The sequence below is a fragment of the Eublepharis macularius genome, chromosome 2 (assembly GCF_028583425.1).
Source record: "Eublepharis macularius isolate TG4126 chromosome 2, MPM_Emac_v1.0, whole genome shotgun sequence".
Taxonomy (NCBI): domain Eukaryota; kingdom Metazoa; phylum Chordata; class Lepidosauria; order Squamata; family Eublepharidae; genus Eublepharis; species Eublepharis macularius.
Window position 1 is genome coordinate 93,182,863 of NC_072791.1, and position 24,013 is coordinate 93,206,875.

Genomic DNA, 24,013 nt, shown 5'->3' on the forward strand with positions numbered 1-24,013 from the left:
TAATTTTACCAATGTTAATGTCTTTCAGTGTCAGACTGCTTTTAGCATTTTTGCCTCCCACTTTCTCCAGAGGCTCTGGTCTCACTTGAATGAGTGTTTCCTACAACACAAAAAAACAAGTCCCCCCCCCCCACTATCCTATAGCAAAGCTATCTGTGAGATGGGGATGGGGAATATTCCTTGATGCTTGTAAAGTGCTAAGTAGGTTTGTACCACCACAGAACAAAGACTACCTTCTGAGAAAGCCCTAGATTGCTCCTAATCGTGCTACAATAACCATTATGACAATATTTTCTAGCAGGCCAGGAATCAATCATGGATGTAGTAATAGTAAAATAACTGCACTTAATAGAGCACAACAGATAAACAAGTTCAACTCCCTCCCGAGCACTAGTCATGAGACTTGACCCTAGAGATGCTGTTGGAGAGGGCCTTAAAAATAACAGCACCAATATTTTACAGTTATGCTAACTACTCAGCATATTAAGGCTGTGTCTCATCTTGGCTATTGCTTTTCTCTAATTATTTTAAGTTCTCCTGGAGCAAAATGTGTTCCTCACTTTTCCTCTTTCTGAACTTCTTGTGCAATTTTTTTTTTGCATCTTGTAATGTCTTGGTGTCCCTTATCAATAGACAACAAAGTCCAATTTTTAACAAATGTGAACAAATTGAAAAATTAAAATAATAAACTAACAAGATGAAGAGTTAGAGCACATAAAAGAACCCACAGCCCTCCACAACTTGCATTTTACACTTTATTGCAGTACTCAAATCTCTCCAGTAGGTGGTGCTCAGAAGCACTTCCAAGGGAAGATGAAAAACACAACCCAACTTAAAAAAAAAAAGATTTCATTTCTATCATTATTTTGATTAATAGGAAAATCACAGCATTAAAATTAAATGTACAAAGAAAGCAAACACTGCATATAAGGAAGCATCATATCTTAATTTTGGGACTTTCATTAAGGATGCCACAATCATAGACTAGCTGACATGTTACTGATGCCAAAACCATAGTTTGCGCTGGATGGTACAAGTTGTAATGAAGGAAGGACAGAGTGCTTCAAATATAATATTTTGTTTTGAACTGAAATAAAGTAATATGAAGCACCATAATGTTATATATATATATATATATATATCTTTAGGAACACAAAGTGTGTGTTCCTAAACACAGACACAAGGCTTGGAACTAAAGGGCCACTTTATTAAACATAACATCAACCATTAATATGGCAAGGGCCAACTAGCGGTACAGGTCAAGCCACGGGGTCATCCCTGGACCTCCGCCTTGACCTGTCTGGGCGAGCCCCAAAGCCCCAGATGCGAGCCATCCTATGGATGGCTAAAACCCGGTCAGCCGGCAAACTGGATCCCCCCAGCTCAAGGTCCATCCTAAGCCTCAGCCGTACAGCAGTGCGGGAAGGACTTGCACATGGAGTTCCCCAAGACAGTCTGCCCACGCAGCATGGCAGCCGTCACAAGCAGTACCATCTGCTCCTGGCAGACCCCTCTTCCCCATCAGTGGAGAAGCGCCTAGGGTACTCACCGGCCTGCTCCCTATTTCCAAACTGTATCCTGCCAGTGACATGCCACACTCAAAATGGCCATCCCCAGAGCTGTGAACATTGTAGATGCCTTCACAACATGGCCGCTACTGCCAGGAGGCTAAGCAGGCTACCGGGTGCCACTCTCAAAATGGCCATACCCAACTGAATAAACTGCCAAGCCCACCCACAAAATGGCCCCTGCTGCCTGAAGGCCTTAGGCCGAGCTATTGTTGCTGGTAATACTCCCTTCCAAGTAAGTGTAATGGCAGGGGAGGGAAAAGCCTAGACAGGGGCAGGGGGCCTACCAGCATCCACCCTGCTAGGCCAGTAGTAATAAAGTATGAATTAATCCACCCCTCAGATGGCTGCATCTCACCCCTGTCCCTGTGGCCTACAGCAAAGCCTATTGTTGCTGCTGCTGCCTGAAGTACTCTCTCCCAATTAAGTAAAATGGGGTGGGGGGAGGAAAGAGGAGCCTAGGTAGGCCAGAGGCCTGCAAGGGCTGGGTTTAATCCTGCTTTAGCCCTCCTGACTGATAGACAACAGGTCCCAAATGTAAGTAAGAAAAAGTCTCTGCCAAACCAATGAGACTGGTGCTGGGACCTGGCTCTCCTCCTGGAGTTTGAAGGTAGCAAGCAGGGGAATATCACAGCTTCTCCCAGGCAGCTATCCCTGCATAACCATGAAGGCCTTTGGGGAAAAAGTCTCAGAGGAACATGGCTGAGAGAGCTTGAGATGAGCTCTGCTCAGGCTGAGCACGCAGAGCAACTGCCAGCCGGCTGGGCAGACTTGCCTCATAAGGCTCCTTTCTCTGCCCCCCCGGCCTGAGAACCAGATACCATGGAAATGCTCTGTCTCCTTCTCCTTCCACGGAGGCAAAGAGTGGCCCCCGGCCTTATCAGTGGAAGGTGCTGGCCAGGAGAGCTGTAGTGTGTGGATATTGGGTAACGAAATGAAGATTTCTCTATCACTATATTTCTTTGCTGGAAGAAGGTTCTCTTTTCAGTTCTGCTTGTACAGCAGATGGTTAAAGAAAAATGAACCTCTAGGGATTAAAAAGGGCACCAGGAGGAGAATCAGTTTATTCTTCAACCCGATTAAGCCAAATGACTTGACCTGAAGCCAGTTTTGCCACAATGATTTTAATGGAAATAAATCAGCTAAAATCCCAGCCTTCTATCTCAATCTAGCTAGAAACCAGTCTGCATACCAGTCTCTATTAAACTAGCTTTTGCTCACAGTATTTTGAAATTTGAGATTTTAGATGCTGGGAAAGAGTGTGAAGAATTATATATTTTATTCATTCATTTATCTTATATGCCTAGTTTCTTTATTTATATCCCGCCTTTCTGCCCTGCAAATAGCTCACAAAATGACTCACAACATAATTAAACTTACACCTTTTTACTTAGAACATCTTTTTTTCCCTTTAGCAGAGTTATCCAGTTTCTATCCCTCTTTTGATATGACCTCCTGAGTTTCCAAAAGGATATAACAGCCACTGGGAGAAATGCATGGTTGCCAAAGTGGCTAAGGGCCTATTGTGTCTTGCTCAGCTATACCATCTTACCTGTTGGACCCTTGACAGTTATTAATAGCAGCCAGACACAAATAGTAGGCTGGTGAAACTTTTCCTTACGTGAAAAGCAGCGGAAAAACCACTTATTTTGGTGTTAATGGAATGAGAAATGGACCAGGAAAACAGGCATTTAACAGAAAGATCTTGGCCGTTTTCACACTGTCTATAAATCTCGAGAGACTCACGAAAGGCTGCCGGCTTCCTCGTGCCATTTTTAACACCATCCGATTACAAAACGCTGTAAATCACTGTTTGTGGCGTTTTGTAAACAGATGGCGTCAAAAATGGTGCGAGAAAGCTGGCAGCCTTCCGTGAGTCTCATGCGATTTATAGACAGTGTGAAAATGGCCCTTGACTGGATAGTCCCACAACTGCCTGAAAGGAAACCGGAACAGAGTGTGTTGACCTGAGTAGTATTAGATTGTGCCTGGCCTGGAGACTTTTGTAGTTTTAGATTGTGCCTGGCCTGAACCTGAAGGTTCAAAGAGCATCTGGGGAGAAGAAAACATTATTAATTCATACATCTTAAATATATTTGTACACTAGCTTGATGTTGTGGGGGGTTTTTTGGAGTTGATTTTGTAGTATAATAGCATAGTACCCAAGCTTCACAAAAGTGTTTGAATAAAGCGAAGCGTGTTGATGCCAAAAACTGATGAAGTGAATTTCAAAATGTAGCATTTGTCGAAGAGATTTTAAAAGGAAAAGATTGTAGTACAATAAATAAAGTGAAAAATATGTACAACCTTTTTTTTTCTACTGAAGGACCCCTTTGTAGACCTCACTGGTGGTTTCCCTCTCAGGTGCTAGGACCACCAGGCTGCTGGGTGAGTTCATTCTGGAGCAGGCCACGTAGAACTCCCCATGTGAGAAGCAGTCCTCCCTCAAGTCAATTCTTGCCACCTTCAGTGTGTGCCCCTGGGACTTGTTCATCATCATAGGAAAGCAGGCCTTGAGGGGGAACAGCAGTCTCTTGAATTTGAAGGAGTTCTCTGATGGTATGCATGGTATGAACACCGACTCCCCCCTCCCTCCCCGAGCACTGCTGGTGAATAATGTGGCCTCGATGATGTTTCTGTGGAAGCTTTCACTCACAGTCTGGTGCCATTGCAGAGTTTGGGTGGGCTGAGGTTCTGGATCAGCATCACTGGAGCCCCCACTTTGAGGAGAAGCTTGTGGGCTAGGAAGCCAGGAGAGTTGAGCATACTGAGGAACTCCACAGGGTAGTGGACCACATCATACATTTTCACCACTGAGTCCACAGATGTGTACTCCATTTTGAGTGAGTTGTGTTTCATTAATGATGGCTGCCTTGTCAATCTGGGAGGTCAGAATGGCACGCTTGCACAGCCAGTCCATGGACTTCTCCGTGATACTGACGATATCAGGGTATATCATGGCTGTTAGGTCTGCTAAGGTCGTCACTACTGTGCCCAGGCCTGCAGGGATGGTCACCTTTCCTTTGGACTCAGGATACGCTCCATCTCTTATTTTTAGTAGGAGTTCAGAGAATTCCCCAGCAGACACCTCATCTCTCAAGTTGATCCTCATGCTCTTTCTTAGTGAGAGTTTCCTGATGAGGGGCCACAGATACGACACCTTGACACACACGGTAACCTTGTCAGCTTGAGTTCCCCTTGGGACTACTGGCAGAGTCTGCCAGAAGTCTCCAGCCAGCAGCACCCCCATCACTCTCTTGTTGCCCCTGACATCTTTGAGGATTATGCTCAGTGCCTCAAAACACCCCTTGTGTGCCATGGTGCTCTCATCCCAAACAATGAGCTTACAGTTCCACAGCACTTGGGCCATGTTGCTTTGTTTTGAGATGCTGAACAGGGGTGTTTCTGCATGGATGAGATTAAGAGGTAGCTTGAAGGTAGCAAAGGATCATATGCCATGCCTGAGTGAGCCTTGACCTTCCATGGAAGTAAGCGCCTCTCTACTCGTCTTCCAGGACTGCTTTGCTCATAGAGACTCTGCCGCTCTGTTCACCTTGGGGTGATCTTGCTGGTACTTGGCCACTGCTGCTTGGTGCACTGCAGGAGCAGGACATGCATATTTCCGTGCCGCATCTTTAAGTTGCTTACTCTTTTTAGCATCTTGCACAACATCTACCAGAAGACTTCTTGGTAGCAGTAAGAGATGATGGCTACAAGAGGTGTGAGGTGGAGTTGGACTGAGGGAGGGGTGGTGTGATGGGCACTTTGGCAGGTTCATGTGAGAGGTTAGCATTGAAATGTCGCCTAGAAAGGTTGTGTACCATCTCACCATGAACATTTAAAAACTCAGCTGCCATACTGACTTTTATATAAAATCCCTATTCATGAGTCTTATACTGTCTTTCTTCAACTGTCTGCAGTTTCCTTTGCCTGATTTTTACCTCAGAACACAGAGTTCCACAGCTGACCCATCAGCCTGCCAGCCACACAGGAAAGCCAGGCTCCACAGGGAGATTGGCAACCCTAGACTGGGAGGTGTATTTTTACCTCAGGACACATTCAGTGACTTCCAATAGCAAGTATATACTCTTTAGAATGTTGGAGAGATGACCAATCAAGGTCGCATATGCAAATGACCTCAGGGAAGAGTGGCAGTTGGCGGGGATGGGTGCGGGGAGGACCCTGCCAGCCACACAGGGAAGCTGTATCCCTATGGGAAAACACATTGTACCTCTTTTTACCCCCTTAGGGGGCTGAATTTCTTCAAATCCCTTCTTAGTGAGCCCTACATCTCAAAAGGAACATCCTGCCCAATTTTCACGTTTCTAGGTCCAGGGGTTTGGGCTGGGCATTGATGAGTCAGTCAGGACACTTGCCTTTATATTTAGAGATAAGGCTGCTAACTATGGTTGCCAGCCACTAGGTGGCACCTGGAGATATCCTGGAATTACAACTGTTTTCCAGGCTACTGATATCGAATCCCCTGGAGAAAATAGCTGCTTTGGAGGGTGGACTGTATGGCTATACTCTGCTGAAGTCTCTCCCTTTGCCACCCACTCCCAGTCTCCAGGGATTTCCAAACCTGAAGGTGGCAACCCTATTGCCAACTCTTTGGGGGGAAAGCCCTGTCCCTTTACTAGAAGATTAATGGGATATTATTTACCTCCATGCTTGGACTTTCATCTGTGGGACTGCCTCTCCCCTTATGTTCCACCACAACCACTTCTCTCATCTGAGCAAAGCCTTCTGCAGGTGCCACTCTGCAAATGGGCAAGACTGCATTGATTTATATTGTGTAATCAATCTTGCATCTTTGTGAGAAAGGCGACTATAAATAAGTAAATAAATAAATAGTATAAGCTAGTGAGGGGGAAGTTTGAAGTTTCAATATTTAAATTATCTTGTTTTATATACCTGCAGAGAGATCTGAGGCCTCTATCCAGAGATCAATTTGTTTCCATGTGCCTAGTGGTATTGCTTACTTGTCATTTTTGGCTTTTCTGTTTTACTGATTTGCTAGAGGCACTCCACACAGAGATATGTGGAACTGTGTTTAGAGGACATCTCAGGACTGAAGTAATTCTAAGAAAAGAGTGGCAACATTTAGTATGCATTATAGCGATTGAAAAGGTCCCATCGCTGTTCTTTCTTTAAAAGTTTGGCTTTAAATAAGAATTTTTATGTGTCCCAGAAAAGTGTTGCCTCCTTTTCAGACACAAAAGGAACAGTGAAACTGACAATCTTCCAAATGGATTCTTTTCTTTCTCTCCCCCCACCCCCGTAACAATGTAGGATTTGCCAGGATTAGTGTTTGGAGTGCAAATTATTTTTGAGAACTTTCTTTCTAGCACTCTTGAGCTTTTTCTCTCTGTGTGTAAGAGATAAAATATCCATGTAATTAGAATCTGATAACCTCCTTAGAAGAATTTCAGAGCATTATATAAATGTCTCTTGGTTGAACTAAAGAGAGAAGAAATGAAGATCACATCTGACCCTCAACATGCTTCATGCAAAGAAGGTTTGAGGCAAATATGAGTCTGGTTTTTTTTAAAGCATCCTTTGAATGGCTCTTCCTTTAGCCTTTGGACCACCTGCCTTGTTGGCCAGTCCTATTTCCTTGGCAAGAATGTTACAAAAGTTCAGACTGTACTGTTCTCCAGAGAAAGGTGCATTCAGTATTCCCTGCACGCCGCCATCTCTTTGCACCAGTTCTTTCCCATCAAAAGCAAATGCAACAAAGGATACTCAAAAGCCCCCTTGTAACAGAAAGGGAATGTTCTCTGAGGTGATTCAAGGACCTTGTCAAGCCTTCTGAAGGTTTCCTGCAGCTTTGTCTCAGGTTGTTTTGAGGTAGAAGCCAGAAACATTGCTAGGTTCCTCTCTTCAGTGTGGGAAGCCACATTATCATGTACACTGTAGCGGATCCTGGCAGCGATGGGGGCAAAGTAATTAATTCTTCAGCCTTTCACATCATGAGGAACCAACAAGCCCTGGTATGGAATGAAACACTTATGATGGACTAGAGCTTGTTTTCAGTTTCATGAAAGTGCACTTAATTGAGGGTAATTGAGGGCAAGCTGACAAAGGGAATGTTATTAGAATAGAGAAATCTTAACACTGTAGTGTTTTGTGGTAAACAGGAGATACTGAGTTTTGCATGTTCCTGAATGTGGTACACAGAGATCAGTTTTATGATGTATAGGCAGAAACTAAAAGCCATCCCTACATATACGGACAGCCTAGCTATTACATTTAAGGAAGCCAGCCTACCCATAAGATAGCTTGCCTCACAACCTTAAAAAGTAGCTGATATATGCCTTGACGGTGTCTGGGGCTAGGTTTGAGCCTGTGTTGCTGTTATTACATTTTTATCTTTGCCTTCCTCCAAGGAGCACAAGATGTCATCGTTGATTCTCTCTTTCTCCATTTTATCTTTACAACAATCCTGTGAGTTGGAGTAAGCTGAGAAAAAGAATAATTGCCTTAAGATCACCCAGTGAGTTTCAAGGCAGAGGAGGCTTTAAACGTGGGTCTTTCCATTACAGAACTCTGATCACTACAGTTGGGTGATTTCTTCATCGCTCACCCATGTTCTGATGTGTACCAGTATTGGAGGACTGATTCTGTACAAGTGCAATAAAATGTGTACATCCAGTATGTTAGCAGTCAAACCCCTCTCTCGTACTAGAAGGGCAGTTTATGGATATGGAATGTCATAAATCCCTTTTGCCAGTAGTTCCAGACACTGCTCAGCAAGGCATCATGGATGCTAGGAGGCCTGGAGATGGAAAATTTCCAAGACATGAGTTACAGAGGATGACTGACTGAATGGCCCCCACGCCCTGGAGAGCAGCAGAGATAATGAAGCTTCCTGAGACACTTTCCTGCCTAATCCAATCCCATCAGCACCTTCTTCCACCTTTTCTTTCCCACTTAGCTAATCAAGGCTATTCAGTGCATCTGATAACCTCCCTATCCAGTAGTTACTGAATCACCAAGCAATATTTTTACCTATAGCCCAGCCCAAGAAAAACATATCACATCTTTCCTAACTTATTGTTCTACCTCTGAGCAAGCAATTAAGCCATTGTTTTGGAGGCAAGATGCCAGTCTTGCTCTGCGGTGCGTTTTGAACTATAACCAGACTGCTTGACCATTTGCTCAGTATGTGTATGTCTTTGTACCCATCCACGCACCCTCAAGTTTGCTTGAGCCTCCTTCTCGCCATGAATCGCAGGTCGCTTTTCTGCTCCTCTGAGGATCCTCTCCTCCTCCTCTCTGAGACTGGTATATATCACCCAATCCCAATTACTCTCTTCCATTTTCCTCCCTACTTCCTTTTGTTTTTTTGAATACCTTTAATTTTATTATTTATTTTTTTATTATTTTATCGTATTTATATTCCGCCCTCCCTGCAAGCAGACTCAGGGCGGATAACAGCATATTGATGTTTAAAATCTCAATAAAAAGGGAAGAGAAAAGAGAAAGAAAAGAAAAAGAAATAATGAAGAAGAGAGAGGGAAAAGTGAGAAAAAGGGGGAAAAAGAAAAATAATACATATATAAGAAGTCATTTTCCATTTTTCTCTACAACACCTATCATATCTTTACAAACATTGTAGTTGTAGTTTTGATACCTCCAAAATTTAACTTTTCAATAATGCTCCCCTTCCATTTAGTTTTCCCAGATTTATCTTCCAGAAATCAAATCTACAGATTATTAGTTCATTTTTTCTTGTCTCAATAAGGGCTTTCCATTTTACTATAAAAGTAGGCAATGTTTTACCTCTAATCAGAGCTGAATGTTTTACCATCTCTGCTAACTCCATCATTTTCACAATCCCGTCATCCATTGAAGATAGTACTGTATTTTTTCCATTTTTGCACATATAAAAGCCTAGCCACCATTATTTTCTTAGTTAGCTCTGTGTATATGCCATGTGGTTCCCTGTGTGCTTGCTTTTTTATTTTGTTGTCAATAAAGAAACCTTTCCTGTTGTACACCCACCTGTGCATATGAGAGTTTTCTAAGGGAATATCCTGGTATACATTGGTGGAGATCCCAGCCCCCCCCCCCACTGCATTTCCTTGAATGCTAATTCCCCCAACTCACAAGATGACCCCCTCCCCCAATTTGGGTGGCAAGTGCTAGCCTCAGACAGAAAACCCAAATATCACTTTCTCCCAATGGGCCACCCTGCTGGAGGTAGTTCTCATGCTCAGACCTCATCAAAATAAATTGAGGCTTTGCAAGAATGTGTGTGATAATTTAGCCAACAAGTGCTACAACAGTGGCCGGAAACATGACTTCTGACTCACAACAATGCCTACTAGCCATGAAGCCAGCCAGGTGCTTGACACCCCTCAAGCCCCCTCCCGCATGGCTACCATATTTTTTCAGTCTCAACTAGGCAACAAAGCAGGATATCTACCAAGCTCTTGGTAGAATGGCATACATGGTTGGTAGTCTGAATTTAAGTTCTGAAGGCTGATGTCATGTGGAGCTCTTTTTTCAAGAACATGTCAAGACTCAGGCTTTTAATTTGCCTTTTATACTTTGCACTGTAAATGCAATAGCTGAATATATTTCCTTATGGACCTTAATTGGCTTCCCCCTCCCCTCTTTCAGGATGTGGACAGGTTCTCCAGGCATCAAAGGGGCAAATTTTGTTGGAGAGCTATCCGCTGAATGCTCACTGTGAATGGACTATACATGCCAAGCCTGGCTTTGTTGTTGAGTTAAGGTTAGTGGAAAAGGCATTTTAGTAGATTGAGTTTTTATTTTCTTGTATGTCATATGTCATAATAAACAAGTTCCATCCTGCATGCACAGGACTTTCTAGTTATCCTCAACATTAATCTGCATGTATACTAAATTTAAAAATTACTATCTGTATTCACTGAAGTCACAAATTATGCCTTAGAAATAGTCTGAAGGAAATGTATGTGCATTGCCCTGTCAAATGCTGAATACCCTCTGATCAGCTCTTTAAGAGGAAAGGGAGGGAGCTGGATCTGGTCCATCTTCGCTCTCCTCACTATTCTGCTGCTCAGTAGGAATCTGGCTTTTAAAACAAAACTATCAGTGCGTACTAATTTGTGTGAACATTTCTGTTAACTTGATTATGCCCTTTATTTTCTTTGCTATAATATTTTATTTCAGATGAGATGCCCATTTGCGCTATTCTTACCAATCCCTCCCTTTCCCATGTTTTTTCCCTTCATATATTTATAAAATGTTTGCTTAATATAGCTCCATTGCACAATATCTAATTATGCTGCTTTACTAAGATTGCAAGTGTTTGTCAATTTAAATGATAGGTTACTCAGCTGAAAACAAATTGCGGATTAAAATGTGTCTGCAATTAATTACTGAGATTCAAATTTACATTGGCTATACAAGACTCAGATGCCCTGCTGGCCTCTTACCCAATAGCAAAGCCTCATTAATAGAAGCCACTAGCTTCAGTACATAGTGGATCACACCATTTGCATGAAAGGTCACTTTCCTCCTTCATGGACTTGCCCTTGTGACAAGACCATCAACTGAGGCTTTTCTCTGGATTCTGCTGCCATCTGAACTTAGGTGGGTGGGTGGCTACTAAAGAAAGGGCTGTTTTGAACATGGCATCCCAACTGTGGAATACTTACCTGAGACTTATTCATTTGATGCCTACTTTAATACCTTACAGCTGTAAGGTGAGGATTGCTTTCTTTTTTTAGCCTTTAGTAAGACTGGTTTGGTTTATATATATATATATATATATATAGAGAGAGAGAGAGAGAGAGAGAGAGAGAGAGAGAGAGAGAGAGAGAGAGAGAGTCAGATACTGTTTTTAGCAAACTTTGTAACTCATCAATTGCTGCTGCTGCACTTAATTTTGATTTCTCTGTTTACTTTTTTTCAAGTTGTAAGTAGTCTTTTTTTCAAGTAGTAAGTAGTCTTGACAAGGTTTTGCCAGTCCCCTGCTGGGGATGGGGAATTTCCTGCTGCCAGCCACCCTCAGCCACTGCCCCCACTGCTCACCTGACTGGTGTGTGTGTGTGGGGGGGGGGCGGGCTGGGTAAGGCATAGGAGACCAACCAACCACGTGCACTTTGCCTGGGAGGCAGACAGTTGAAATGGGTGCACACGCTCCCATATCACATTGAAAATGACATTATTTTCCAACGCCATGGGAGTGCATGGGAGTGCACAAGAGGTAAGTATCTGCCATCCCCTGTCCCCCAGTTTAGCCCCCAGGGGACCTTGCAACCATACTATACACAAAAAGATGGGGTATAGATTTGTTTAGTAAGTACATTTGCTCAGAATGATAGCAGGAAACCTAGCTAGGTGACAAATTCAAACAGAGTTAATAGCTTTTCATCAATATTTCATTAGCTTTGGAGACCAAAGTAGAAGCTTATGCTGTGAGTATTGTCACAATTATTTCCATACATTCAATGACACCTTTTAATATTTCATAAGAGTAAGGGGGGGTCTACAGGAGAAAAGAAAATTGGAGGTTCCTGTGGAGTTACTGCTTCCTTATTTCAAACTCCATTCCTTTTGTGGCTGTGAATAGCAACCATGATGGCCACCTTTGTTCTCTGCAGCCTTTGAAAGCTCAAGGAGGCAAGAACAGGTTCTATTAGGTTAATATTGAACAAGATGACAACACTCATTGCATCATTTCTGAACTCAAGGAGTGGTTCATGTATTGGCATCATGTTCAAAGCAGCATCTTAGAGCTTATATTGAAGGCTGCACTGATATCACCCCAATAGGGGTGGGCATGAACCATGAAAAATCGAACCTTGCGATTCGTGGGTCGTGCCCACCCCTATTGGGTGGGCACAACCCCTATTTTATGTACCACAAACCACGAACTTCCCCCGTACTGGGGCAAGTTCGCAAATCGGTTTGTGGTTCGCCCCGCTGTTTAAATGGCCATTTCCCCGCCACTCCGAGCTGCGGGGAAATGGCTATTTAAACTGTGGGTGGAGCTTGGCTGGCCAGCTGGGAACTCCCGGCCGGCCGGCCAGCCAAGCCCTGCTGTTTATATGGCTATTTCCCTGCCACTCCGAGCGGTGGGGAAATGGCCATTTAAACTGAGGGTGGGGCTTGGCTGGCCAGCCAGGAACTTTAATCATTTAAACAGCGTGGCTTGGCTGCAGTTTAAATGGCCATTTCCCTACTGCAGATGGGGCTTGGCTGGCCAGCTGGGAGTTCCCAGCTGGCCAGTCAAGCCCCGCTGTTTAAATGATCAGCTGCTTGTTGGGAATCACCCTGACAAGCAGCTGATCCGCGGGTTTAAATGCCCCTTTCCATGCCACTTTGCAGCAGCATGGAAAGGGGCATTGCTTTTGAAAGTGAACAAAACGAATCAGCATACCAGTTCGGAAGTTATTGGAAAGAAGCTTCCACAAACTGCTGGTTCGCGGTTCTTTTTGGTTCATGTTCCGTTTTGTGCCCATCTCTACTCCCCAAAGATGTGAAAAATATGCAAAACTGAAGTCTTGCCAATATGCCTTTGACATTTGACATTATCATAAAGGAGCATGGGGGATTAGCCCCAAGGTCTCCCGTGCTTCCAGCAAATGGAGAACTGCTTCAAGCGACTTATTAGCTTCTTCCAGAAGTAAATAAAAGGTTTTTTTTAAAAAACAACCTACCCAGGTAGAGCCTTGCCTCTACCCTCTCTTCCTGATCAGTTATATGTAATTGTTGCAACTGAAATCTGTGACTGCTAGTAACAGCACATGAAATTAAACATTTTTTACATTACTCAAAATTGCATATTAAAAAGAGAACACTATGGAAACAATCTCCTGTCCTAAGATGTTGCAATTTTGCTCTAAATGGTTTCAGCTTAACATTCTTTGATCATCAGAGTTCAGGATTCCATGCAGGATGTTTTGTTTATTTTGCAACATGATTTTCTTTCAGTTTGTCATGGATCAAATCCTGTTGACCCATATTATGTTCAAAAGACTCAGAACTGCATAATCTAAATTCATTTCCTTTAAGGCTAAATCAGATATACATTTTAATATTATTTTCTTAGGTGTAGAAGGTCCTCCTAAATGGGCAGATTAGTATTTTCTTTTTTTTTTAATGGAGAATATCTAGTCACTTGAGCTAATGTATAATTTTGCTGAGTGTTGACATATTTGCAAAATTAAAGGTAATCATCCAAACTATAGCATCTCCTACCATTCATAAATGTATTAGTATTGCAATATAGTTCTAACAATTTAGCCCCCCTCCTAAGCAAACATATGATCAATTGGGTTCGTCTGTGAGGCTTTGGTGTGTGTGTAGGGGGAAGTCTTCTAACTCCAGACATCCATAGATTTAAAATAATCAATTGTTTTCCAAAATGTATATTGATACAAGTATGGAGAAATACACACAGAAAAGGGATAGTCTCTGTTATCTGTTTCAGCCAAATTATTTCAACCAATGTTTTTCTTACCCCCTGACCTTTCGTGTTTTTTCCCCATCCTGAACAATCAGTCATTGTGGAACTTCTCACCTTAGGCACTAGCTAGAGAAGTGATTCCTAAGCCTGGTTTCGCAGCTGCCTCCAGTGAGTTGCCAGTTATCTCATGGGGTGTCATAAAATATTTTTTAAAAAATCACTTTAATTCACTTTAACTTATGCTATATAGCATTTTTGCAAGCAGTTTTCAAATTTGTAAATGGATTGGCTGAAATCCAAAGAGCTTAATTTCAGAGAGCATTGCAGGCTGTAGTAGGAATGGGGAAGTTGGGCAGCACTTTGTTACATTATGTAATTTCAAATGCAATATGATGTGAGAGTTATTGTTTCTAGTTAAAGTATATGTTTGGTTTTATACTGCATATCAAGTTGGACCCAGGGTAGCTAGCATTTCTGTGGATGCATGAACTTCCACCAATGGAGCATGATTTTCCCATTCCCCCTCTCCTGTAGCAGCCAGGACAGGATTTGGAGGGCATTTCAGGGTGTCTCAGGATGGGGAAAGCAGACAGATTATACAGCAGGAGGGCAGAAGTCCTTTTGCCTGTGGAAACAGTCTGTGTCCAAACCATAATTTCAAATTTCTCTTTATTTATTTAGAGGGAGAAATTTTAGAAAGGGATATTGGAAAATCAAATATAATAAGGTATGTCACAACTCCAAAAATGTTTGGAATCAGTACTCTAGAGCTTCATGCTGTTTTATAGGCAGTTGTGGAAGATGTATTATAAATCTTGCAACAATTATAAATTATAGTTGAGGGATGTAAAGAAAGAGGGATGGGACATGTTCAGTAGCTTGATAAAAAGTTCTGTCTGAAAGCTCCTACATCAACACAACTTGACTGCATAAAAATTATTACCTTGTTTTGTCTATATGTCACTGTCATTAATTTCACACAGGAGAATTTTCAGTGGTGAAGCTCCATTTTAATGACACAAGTGAATGGTTTTAGGAGAGGTGTTATTTTTGTTAGGAAGGCACCCACTATAATTTAGTAATATCTAAGCCTTTTTATAACCAGATAAAACTAGAGTTGCCACTGACAAAACAAACTTTAAAAGGAATTTGAGAGTTCTTTGGCTAAAACACCTTTTAAGGTGTTTGGCTAGTAAAAAAATCCTTTTAAGGTGTTTGGCTAGTAAAAAAATCCAGGAATGCAGTGAAAGATGGTTTTACATATTGTTTACATATTTTGTTTATTAGAAACTTGAAGTGAATGTGAGCAACATTTGAGGAGTTCTCAGGAGAACTGAGTTCCAATAAGCCTATAAAAATCACTGGGCAGAAGGTATACATCCTAGAGTAAAAGGAACAGGCCCAGTTCTGAGTTACACAGCCACATCTCTACTAACTGTATAAATTATTGTTATATGGAAGCTGTTCTCTTAAGAAAAAGAAAGGAGAGGAGGACAAAGAGGGAGAAGGACTGATCTGATTAAAGGAGGTCAGATTTAGATATTTAATCCCAATTATAGAAATATACATTTTCCACTTAAATTTGATATCTTTTTGTTTTTGTTTTGCCCAAGGTTTGCCATGCTGAGTCTGGAGTTTGACTATATGTGCCAGTATGATTATGTGGAGATCCGAGATGGAGACAGTATTGACAACAGGATAATTAAGCGTTTCTGTGGGAATGACAGACCTCCTCCAATCCGAAGCACAGGGCCCTCATTCCATGTTCTTTTCCATTCAGATGGGTCAAAGAATTTTGATGGATTTCATGCCATCTTTGAGGAAATTACAGGTAAAGTGAATGAAAAAGAAGAAACATACTTTCCCCAGCTTAAATACCTGATCATTTGCTTCCATTACTTTTTTGTACCATTGAAGTATTTTGTTCCATCTTCTCAACAATTTTTAAAATAAAGGAAGGGAAGGTACAAAGTCATCGTTACTTGCTTATTTTAACAAAAATGCAGGAAACTTTCAGTGCAGTCTTATGCAGAGTTGAAGTCCGTGGGCTTAGACCTGCATAGGTTTGCACTGCAAATTGATTAACACTACTGCTTATCCAATAGAACAACACCTTAACATCTTTGTTGCTCTGGGACCCATCTTTCATTTCATTATATCACCAACCAAGTCTCTTCTGTATTACAATTCAGAGATTTAGAATATAACATTATGAAACAAGTTGCAATGTTTAAGGATTCTTGTCCTTTCCAATCTCATTTATATGTATCTTCTCTGTTCTAACACAGTGTAACTCTGTAAAACCCAAGGTTGTCTTTATCTACATTGGAGTCTGAATCCATAAAATTTGGAATCCTTAAAATTAAATGGTGTGTGTGTATAAGAACAGCAGGTATCAGGCCCTTAAGGTCAAACAGCAAAAACAACGACATTGTCTGCAATTGGATGTCAGTGTAAGCAGTCGGCCTGGGCTCCACCATGTTTGATAACTATTTAACAAGCTACCTGTGATACAAGAATCACAAGGCCCTTGGAATAAATGCAGTTTAATTTGCCATCGGGAATTCCAGCTAGCAGTTGCTGAGTCCCACCTGGGAGATCTAGGCATGAATGGAATGCCGAATGTAAATGCAGAGTGACCAGAAGTGATTAGTTTACTTTCCTGTCAGCTCCAGGTGGGCCGCAAAAAACAGGAAAGGCTTCCTCTAACAAGCAACAGGTGGAGCCAGAGCAAGAAAGGTCTCCCAGTGTCGTCATACTTAGTACATTCCTTTCCCTCCTTCCATGATGAGACCCTCAGCCCAAGATTGAGGAGAAATCAATTAGCACCCATAAGTTTTTGTCATTCATTCCTGGGAAAAGGTACATTCCCCATCTAAATTTATCAACTCATATCCAGGGACATCAATTTGCAAACATTCCTTTAAAATTCAACAGGAATGCAAAATCTTACTCTTTTGTCCCACCTTGGCAGCAAGCAATCAAGGTAATCAAACCTTTGTTACTCTCAGGAACTGACCGTTGGGGTCTTTGTTCCAACGGTTGGGAGGGCTCTCCCGCCTCAGGGCATGTTTTGTCCTATAAGAATAGGGACTCTTGCCCCATTCAAACTGTGCATGCTTATTGGATCCGGAGTGCTGCTCCCTTGGGGTCACTTTCCCTAAGTCTCTCTCTCTCTCTCTCTCTCTGCTGAGAACACTGGATGTTTGAAGCTCTTCCTCCACAGACCTCTCCATTCCCCAGATAGGTAATTATCACCCTGCAATCCCTCGAATCTATTCTACCTTCACCACTGCTTTTCCTAGGCATCTTGTATGCTTGTATGCAATCTTGTGTGTGCGTGTGTGAATTTTTCCCGTTCAATAAAACCTCTCTAATTAAGAACACCAGTTTCATTTGCCTCCTTGGGAAAGGGCTCCATAAACACTGGTGGAGATCCCGTTGTTACCCCTCTCATATAGCCATCTTTCTTGCTGTTAGTTCTCCCCACTCGCAAGAAGACCCATTCCCGGTAACATCGGAAGGTATCAAGGTGGGCTGGGAACACAACTCTTTAATCTGCCAGGCCACTCCATCACTGACCTAAGAGTAGCCATTCTTAAGCAAAGAAACTTCAAACGAAATTTACAACATGAGATTGCTGAAATTGAGCTTATTTGCAAATTTGGAACAATGGATCCCTAGGGTTGAATTGGGATTTAGGATTTTTCTCACATTACAACTGCTAATTTTACATACTTCACACCCATGTTCTATCTAGCTAATTACAACATGTATTATAGCCAGCTTCCTGACAATGTAATTTGCAATACCCCTCCCACCTTCTGCCTGGACTTTAAAGACTCCTATCCTTTTCCATTCCATGTGTCTGACAAAGTGAGGTTTGACTCTCAAAAGCTCAATCCTGGAAATTTAGTTGGTCTCTAAGGTGCTACTGGACCCAAATCTTTCTCTTCTAAATAAATGGCACAATCTAGTCTAATATGTTTCATGTATTTAAGTTTATTGAAATCAAAGGTTCCATGTCCCCACAGGATGCAGTAGAAATCTTAGACCGCTGCCTGACTGACAGCCGTGGTGAAATGGCTGAAAAATAACAAATTGAAATTTAACCCAGACAAGACTGAAGTGATGCTTGTTGGGAAGGCAGAGATCTTGAAAGACATTGTACTCCCCACTTTCAGTGGAGTTCATCTGACCCTCGCAACTCGGTTAAGAGCCTAGGGGTTATACTGGATCCAGCGCTACTACCAGAAAAACAAGTTAAGGTAGCCACAAAAAATGCTTACAACAACCTCACTCTGGCCTGGAAGATGGCTTCTTTCCTTGACACGGCCGACCTGGCCACTTAAATCCATGCTTTGGTAACATCAAAACTTGACTATTGTAATGCACTATACATTGGTCTCCCATCTAAGTTAACTAGGAGGCTCCAATTGGTGCAAAATGCTGCTGCTCAACTGTTAGCAGGAGCGAGCAGGAGCATGAACATCACTCCCATCCTACAGTCACTCCATTGGCTACCTATCAGTTACCATGCTCAATTCAAGGTATTGGTTATTACATACAAAGCTCTTCATGGCCTTGGCCCAGCATACCTTTGAGATCGTCTCACTTCTTATATCCCTCCACGGCAGCTTCACTCATCTGAACAAGGTCTCTTGCAGGTGCTGGCCTGCACATGGGTGAAATCAACAGCAGCCTGCACACGGGCTTTCTCTGTGGTGGCCCCCACCCTATGGAATGGTCTGCCTGAGGTCAGGAGAGCCCTCGCTCTCCTGGCTTTCTGCAAATGATGCAAAACCGAATTATTCAAAAAGGCTTTTTACTCAGATCAGAGGGAAGTATTATAGGGAGGGGTCTCAAATGCTTCACTTATGAGTTAGGGACCATAGATTTCACCGCTACATTGCCTTGCATATTATCTGGTGCTCGAATATGTACTCTTATACTACCTGTACTTCATGTTTTATCTAATGTCAGTCCTAGAATTGATTATGTTCTGCTTCAGCAATTCTTCAACTCTGTATTGAATCCTTGCTAATGCTACATCTTTGTAAAATCCTATGATGTTGTGGAAATGTCCTTGATACTGTATGGAAATGTTCCTGATACTGATTGTACTAATCTCATGCCATGTAATCCGCCTTGAGTCTCAGTGAGAAAGTTGGACTATAAATGACATAAATAAATAAAAATAAATAAACATGTGGTGGGTTGTAGCCAATATTTTTAGGATTACCGTATGAGACTCAAATAACCTTGGAAAGAGGTTGTGCAAAATGGTTGCAACCATATATATCAATCTGAAGTATCTCAAGCTCCTTCAGATTCACATACACAACATGATTACCAGCATCTTATACAAATGTCCATTTCATACTGCCTTGGAGAATGCCATCAGTGCTTGATATTGACATATTGTCTGCTCACACTTTTTCAAAGTTAGTAAGAAAAGAGGTATAACTATGAATATATATAAAAGAAACAGAATGCTGATTCCCAGTTAATGATTTAGGGGAGGAAATATTCCTATTAGTCAGTAATACATTCATTTTAGATCCCCCATGTAAGATTCTCACTGGAATAGCTATGCATAGTGCTCTTCGCAGATATCTGTGCTTGTTGATAGACAAGATCAGGAATTGCATTTTCCGTGGAAACTTGAGATTTAGAGCTAAGAAACGAATGAATTTATCTAAAAATAAAGCATATAGCTATGCAAGACTGACCCAAGGGTCTGTTTTTCCACCTAAGGTGTGTATATATGCCCACACATTAGTTTCAGGAGGAAAATTCTTGAGTCTGGATGAGTTATCAACCCTGCAACGAATAACACGGCCTGAAGTCCAGAGTTGCATGCTGCTTTCCATATTGTGGTTTGCATCTGGACTTTGTCTACATTAAGGGACACAGTTTTGGTGTGCTTTCTTTCACAATGATGGAGGGAAATTCAGGCTGAGAATGAGTTACATGTATATAGTGCACCTTAGGAAAAGATAATGCCTTTTAAAATAGGATGGCAGAATCATGCAGTGGTAGAATGGATTGCACCACTTCAGACTGTAGGTGGTGGATTCCAGCCATCTCAAAAAAAAAACCCTCAATGTAAATAGAAAACTAGCACAGCAGGGGGGAAGCTTCTACTCCCCTCCCTGTGTGTCTGCTTGCAAGAATTTTTAGCACATGGCAACATTCTAAAATGTGATCTATCATGATCCTCCCCTACATTCTTAAGTGGTCCAGTCCGTTCTGTCACCTCAGCATTCTACTTCCTCATTCCCACCTCACTATCCTGCATGTGTGAAGTGGGTCTGACAACTAACTGATCTGCTACATCATGGGTTCCTTTCTTGTTGCTGCGTCAAGTACAAACTGTACCATCACAAGAAGGGCTAGAAGCAGCACCGTGTTTAATGAAATACTGTTAAAAAAACAAAAAGTCAACTCCTTGAAATTGAACTTGGTGTGGGGTATGTTGCAGCAACGCCTCACACACTCATGGGATTAACATATTCCATACTGGGCACAATGAATAGATCTTGTTTCCTCTGCTTAGTGGGATCCATTTAGTATTCCAGTGCTGCCATCAACTCTTCTTTCCGCCCCATTCTTAGTTGTAATTATTTAAAGATTGGGTAGTTGCTACTCTGGTAATCTATGCAGAGAAGGCTATGGAGAGCTTACGGTTTTATAAGGAAGCTTTATTGTGTGCCTTATTGTGAGTCTGTCCTGTGCAGCTGAAATGAAAAGCTTTTAAAACTCTCCCTTTTGCAAAACATTAACCTGGCCACTGATGCTGTTTATCAGGAAGAATGTGATTTGCATTGGGAATGGAAAAAGTGAGAGCTTGACCAAGATGCAGGGTGGAGAGCCCTGGCAGCACCGATTTAACAAGAAATAGCAGTGTGAAATTGTTCTCCATTCAAAAACCTGGAAGAGTAACGGAGAGCAGTGGAAAACATTGAAGAGGGCTAACTCGGCTGTTCTCTTCTATGGCCATTTCCACACACATTGGATAATGCACTTTCAATGCACTTTAGCAATCCTTTGGAAGTGGATCTTTTGTTTCACACACGAAAATCCAGTTCCAAATGATCACTAAAGAGCATTGAAAGTGCATTATCCAATGTGTGCGGAAACAGCCTACGTTTATTTGTAAAGAAGTTTTAGCACTTGGGCTGTCCCCCAAAGGCTGATGCTTTAGGGCAACAATCTTAAGCATTCTTACTAGTAAGCAAGATTTGGGTACAGTAGCACCTTAGAGGCCAACGAGAGTTCAAGGGTAGGAGCTCCTACCCTGGAAATCTATTTGGTCTCTAAGGTGCTACTGGCCCGAATTTTGCTCTTCTACAGACAACATGGCTATCCACCTGAAACTTACTAGTAAGCTAGACTGAAGTCCTCAGGACTTGGGTCCCAGTTCCCATATTTAAGAGGTTATAGGCATCTTTGAAGTTGAACAGGCAAATGAAAGGAGAGGTAGTGTTATCAACAAGTGTATAAACTATACTAGTGTACAGTTTTTGTTGTTGCATATTTGTATCACCTTCATGAAGAGTCTTTTCATTTTGAACTTAAATCTTCACTGATGTATCGGTCTAGGTCATGGGTGGGCAAATGTTTAAATCTGATTACTACACCTGAGTCTCCAACCTCTTGAGAGATTCAGGTTGGATGATGGCTTTTACTGTTTCACTTAACAGTAGCCAGCATCCAACTTAGCACTCAAAAGTGGGTGGAAACCTTCTATGCCAGTCTGCCACTCTTACTGGCTCTTAAATGCCACTCAGCCCTTGATCTTTAGTTAAGTAGGTGACAAATTGTTGAGTAGTTTGAGGGCCAGATGAAAAGTTCCCTTGAGCCAGATACGGGCTCTGGGCTACCATTTGCCTCTCTCTGCTCTAGGCTCAACTGAATTACAAAGCTCCATCCCTGCCACTTTATATCTGTTCTCCTAAAACCATAGTGAGACTATTCACAGCTGTATCACACAATCTCAATTTACTTGGGCAGCTAGGTCCTTGAGGACCCTTGAGGGAATTTAAGGCTCAGAGGATATACAGGAAAGGGTGTCTGCTGGGGAGAGAGATATTTCGGAAAGTTTGGTTAGATAGTGCCTGATCATTTATCATTGTCTTGTCTTTATACAAATGTTTCCCACCATAACTAAAAAGACTTGATGATCCAGAGGACTGGAAAAGTAGAAGATTTTTTACAATTCATATTCTTACTAAGTTTCATAGCCCTCCAAAATTCTGTTACATTTTACCACAGAGTAAATTGAAAGTATCTACTATATGTGTACATTTCATTTGGGATGATGGATGGATAGAGATAAAAGGATGATGATATAATATGAAAAAAAACTAAGAAATCTTCCATATATTTATTTTTCCAGCTTGTTCTTCATCTCCATGTTTTCATGATGGAACATGTGTCGTAGATAAAATCGGTGGCTACAGGTGTGCTTGTCTGGCTGGCTACACTGGAAATCGCTGTGAAAGCTGTGAGTACATCTCTATGCCTGTGAATGTACATAAGAATGTTAAGAACTTCTGTTTCCATTAACTTAGTTATTGTTCCTATTGGGTACAATATATAGTCTGATAAAGGAGAATAATTGAATCACCATTGTTTTTAAAAATCACAGTGCTTTGAGAAACTCTGAGGAATGCATGGATTTTATTGAAATAAAGTTAGATTGGATTATGTAATTTCTCTTATTTACTCCTATATCATTTTCTCTGTCTGTTGGGTTGGTCTTTTCCTAGTACTTTTTAGATGCTATAAGGCAATTTAGACTGAGGCATGTACAGTGAATATTGTATCCACTAAATACATGTTGACTCTGCACACTGACACGATTGGCTATGAATTTATGACAGGCAACAAAGTGCCCAATGATTGACAGTCAGTTTGGGAGGGAGTGATTTTTGCATGTGTACACTATATTTTTCAGGTAAAACCTATGGAGCATGCCTCAGAATGAGATAATTGCAATAACTTCTTGTTCAAGTTAACAGACAGTTGCTTTACTAATCTTTTAATACCTAATGTTAGGTATAAAACACGCCCCATACACCCCGCTCATACACCCCACATCCCACTCACTCATGCCCTCTCCTTTATTGTCATGTTCACCCACTCTGTTCATTCCATGACCCACCACCCAATCTCTTTCCTCATTGTTGCTTTCCTCTCACATAGACACATTCCATGTGGCTGCAGCTGTAATGATGTGGCAGTGAGTATCTTGAATCCACATAGTGGCAGTTTAGAAAAGGATATAGATATGCAGCATGATTCCAAACCTTTCTTTTATTAAAAGCATATAGGACTAAATGAGAATTTTTAAATTAAACGTAAGAATGTCCCATAACTTTTTCAAAGGAACATTTTAAATATTTACCTCATCCTGTTCTATAACACTGGAAGGTTGTAGGGCAGAAACAGTCCAACCTAACTACCACAGACCTTAGCATAGAACATTATGGTAAAGTCTTTGTTCAAACTGGATCCAGGGAAACACTATGAAAAATCTTTAAAAACTATGTATTTTCCTAGAACATACTTTGGAAAAGAAGTAACAACATATGTTGTTTTATAGAGCAGGATTACAAACTAAAAATTATTATTGCTTTAATTCTTAAAAATGGGTTCTGCAAATTATCTGAATAGCATGTTCATAAAGGATCTTACCTGAAAGATGATGTATATATTAAAGCTTTTCATTAATCAGATCCTGTCAGTGAGAAGCTGTTTCTTGACTGATGAAAGTGAGGAAATTTTTCTGAGCATTTATGAATAACCTTGATCTTTGCCCAAACTAATTTTTATGCAGTTTCATCACAAATGGTGCAATCTTAAGCAAAGTTACTCCAGTCTAAGCCCATTGAAATCAATGGTCTTAGACTGGAGTAACTATGCTTAGGATTGCACTGAAAGTGAGATAGTTATTGGTCATAAAAATCCATCATCCCTGCTGTATTAGAAGATCACAGAAAAGTAGGCCTGTTCTCCTTCCTTCCTTCCTTTT

The 24,013-nt window shown here is 41.5% G+C and overlaps 1 protein-coding gene across 2 annotated transcripts in view; it reads left to right on the plus strand.

Moving 5' to 3' along the window:
* PAMR1 (peptidase domain containing associated with muscle regeneration 1) overlaps positions 1 to 24,013 on the plus strand; it is a 110,006-nt gene that overhangs the window by 32,822 nt on the left and 53,171 nt on the right. For both annotated transcript variants that reach the window (XM_054972306.1, XM_054972307.1), the window contains 3 exons: positions 10,197 to 10,311; positions 15,588 to 15,805; positions 22,376 to 22,483. In XM_054972306.1, the coding sequence (XP_054828281.1) occupies positions 10,197 to 10,311; positions 15,588 to 15,805; positions 22,376 to 22,483 (441 nt within the window). The remainder of the gene's footprint in view (positions 1 to 10,196; positions 10,312 to 15,587; positions 15,806 to 22,375; positions 22,484 to 24,013) is intronic.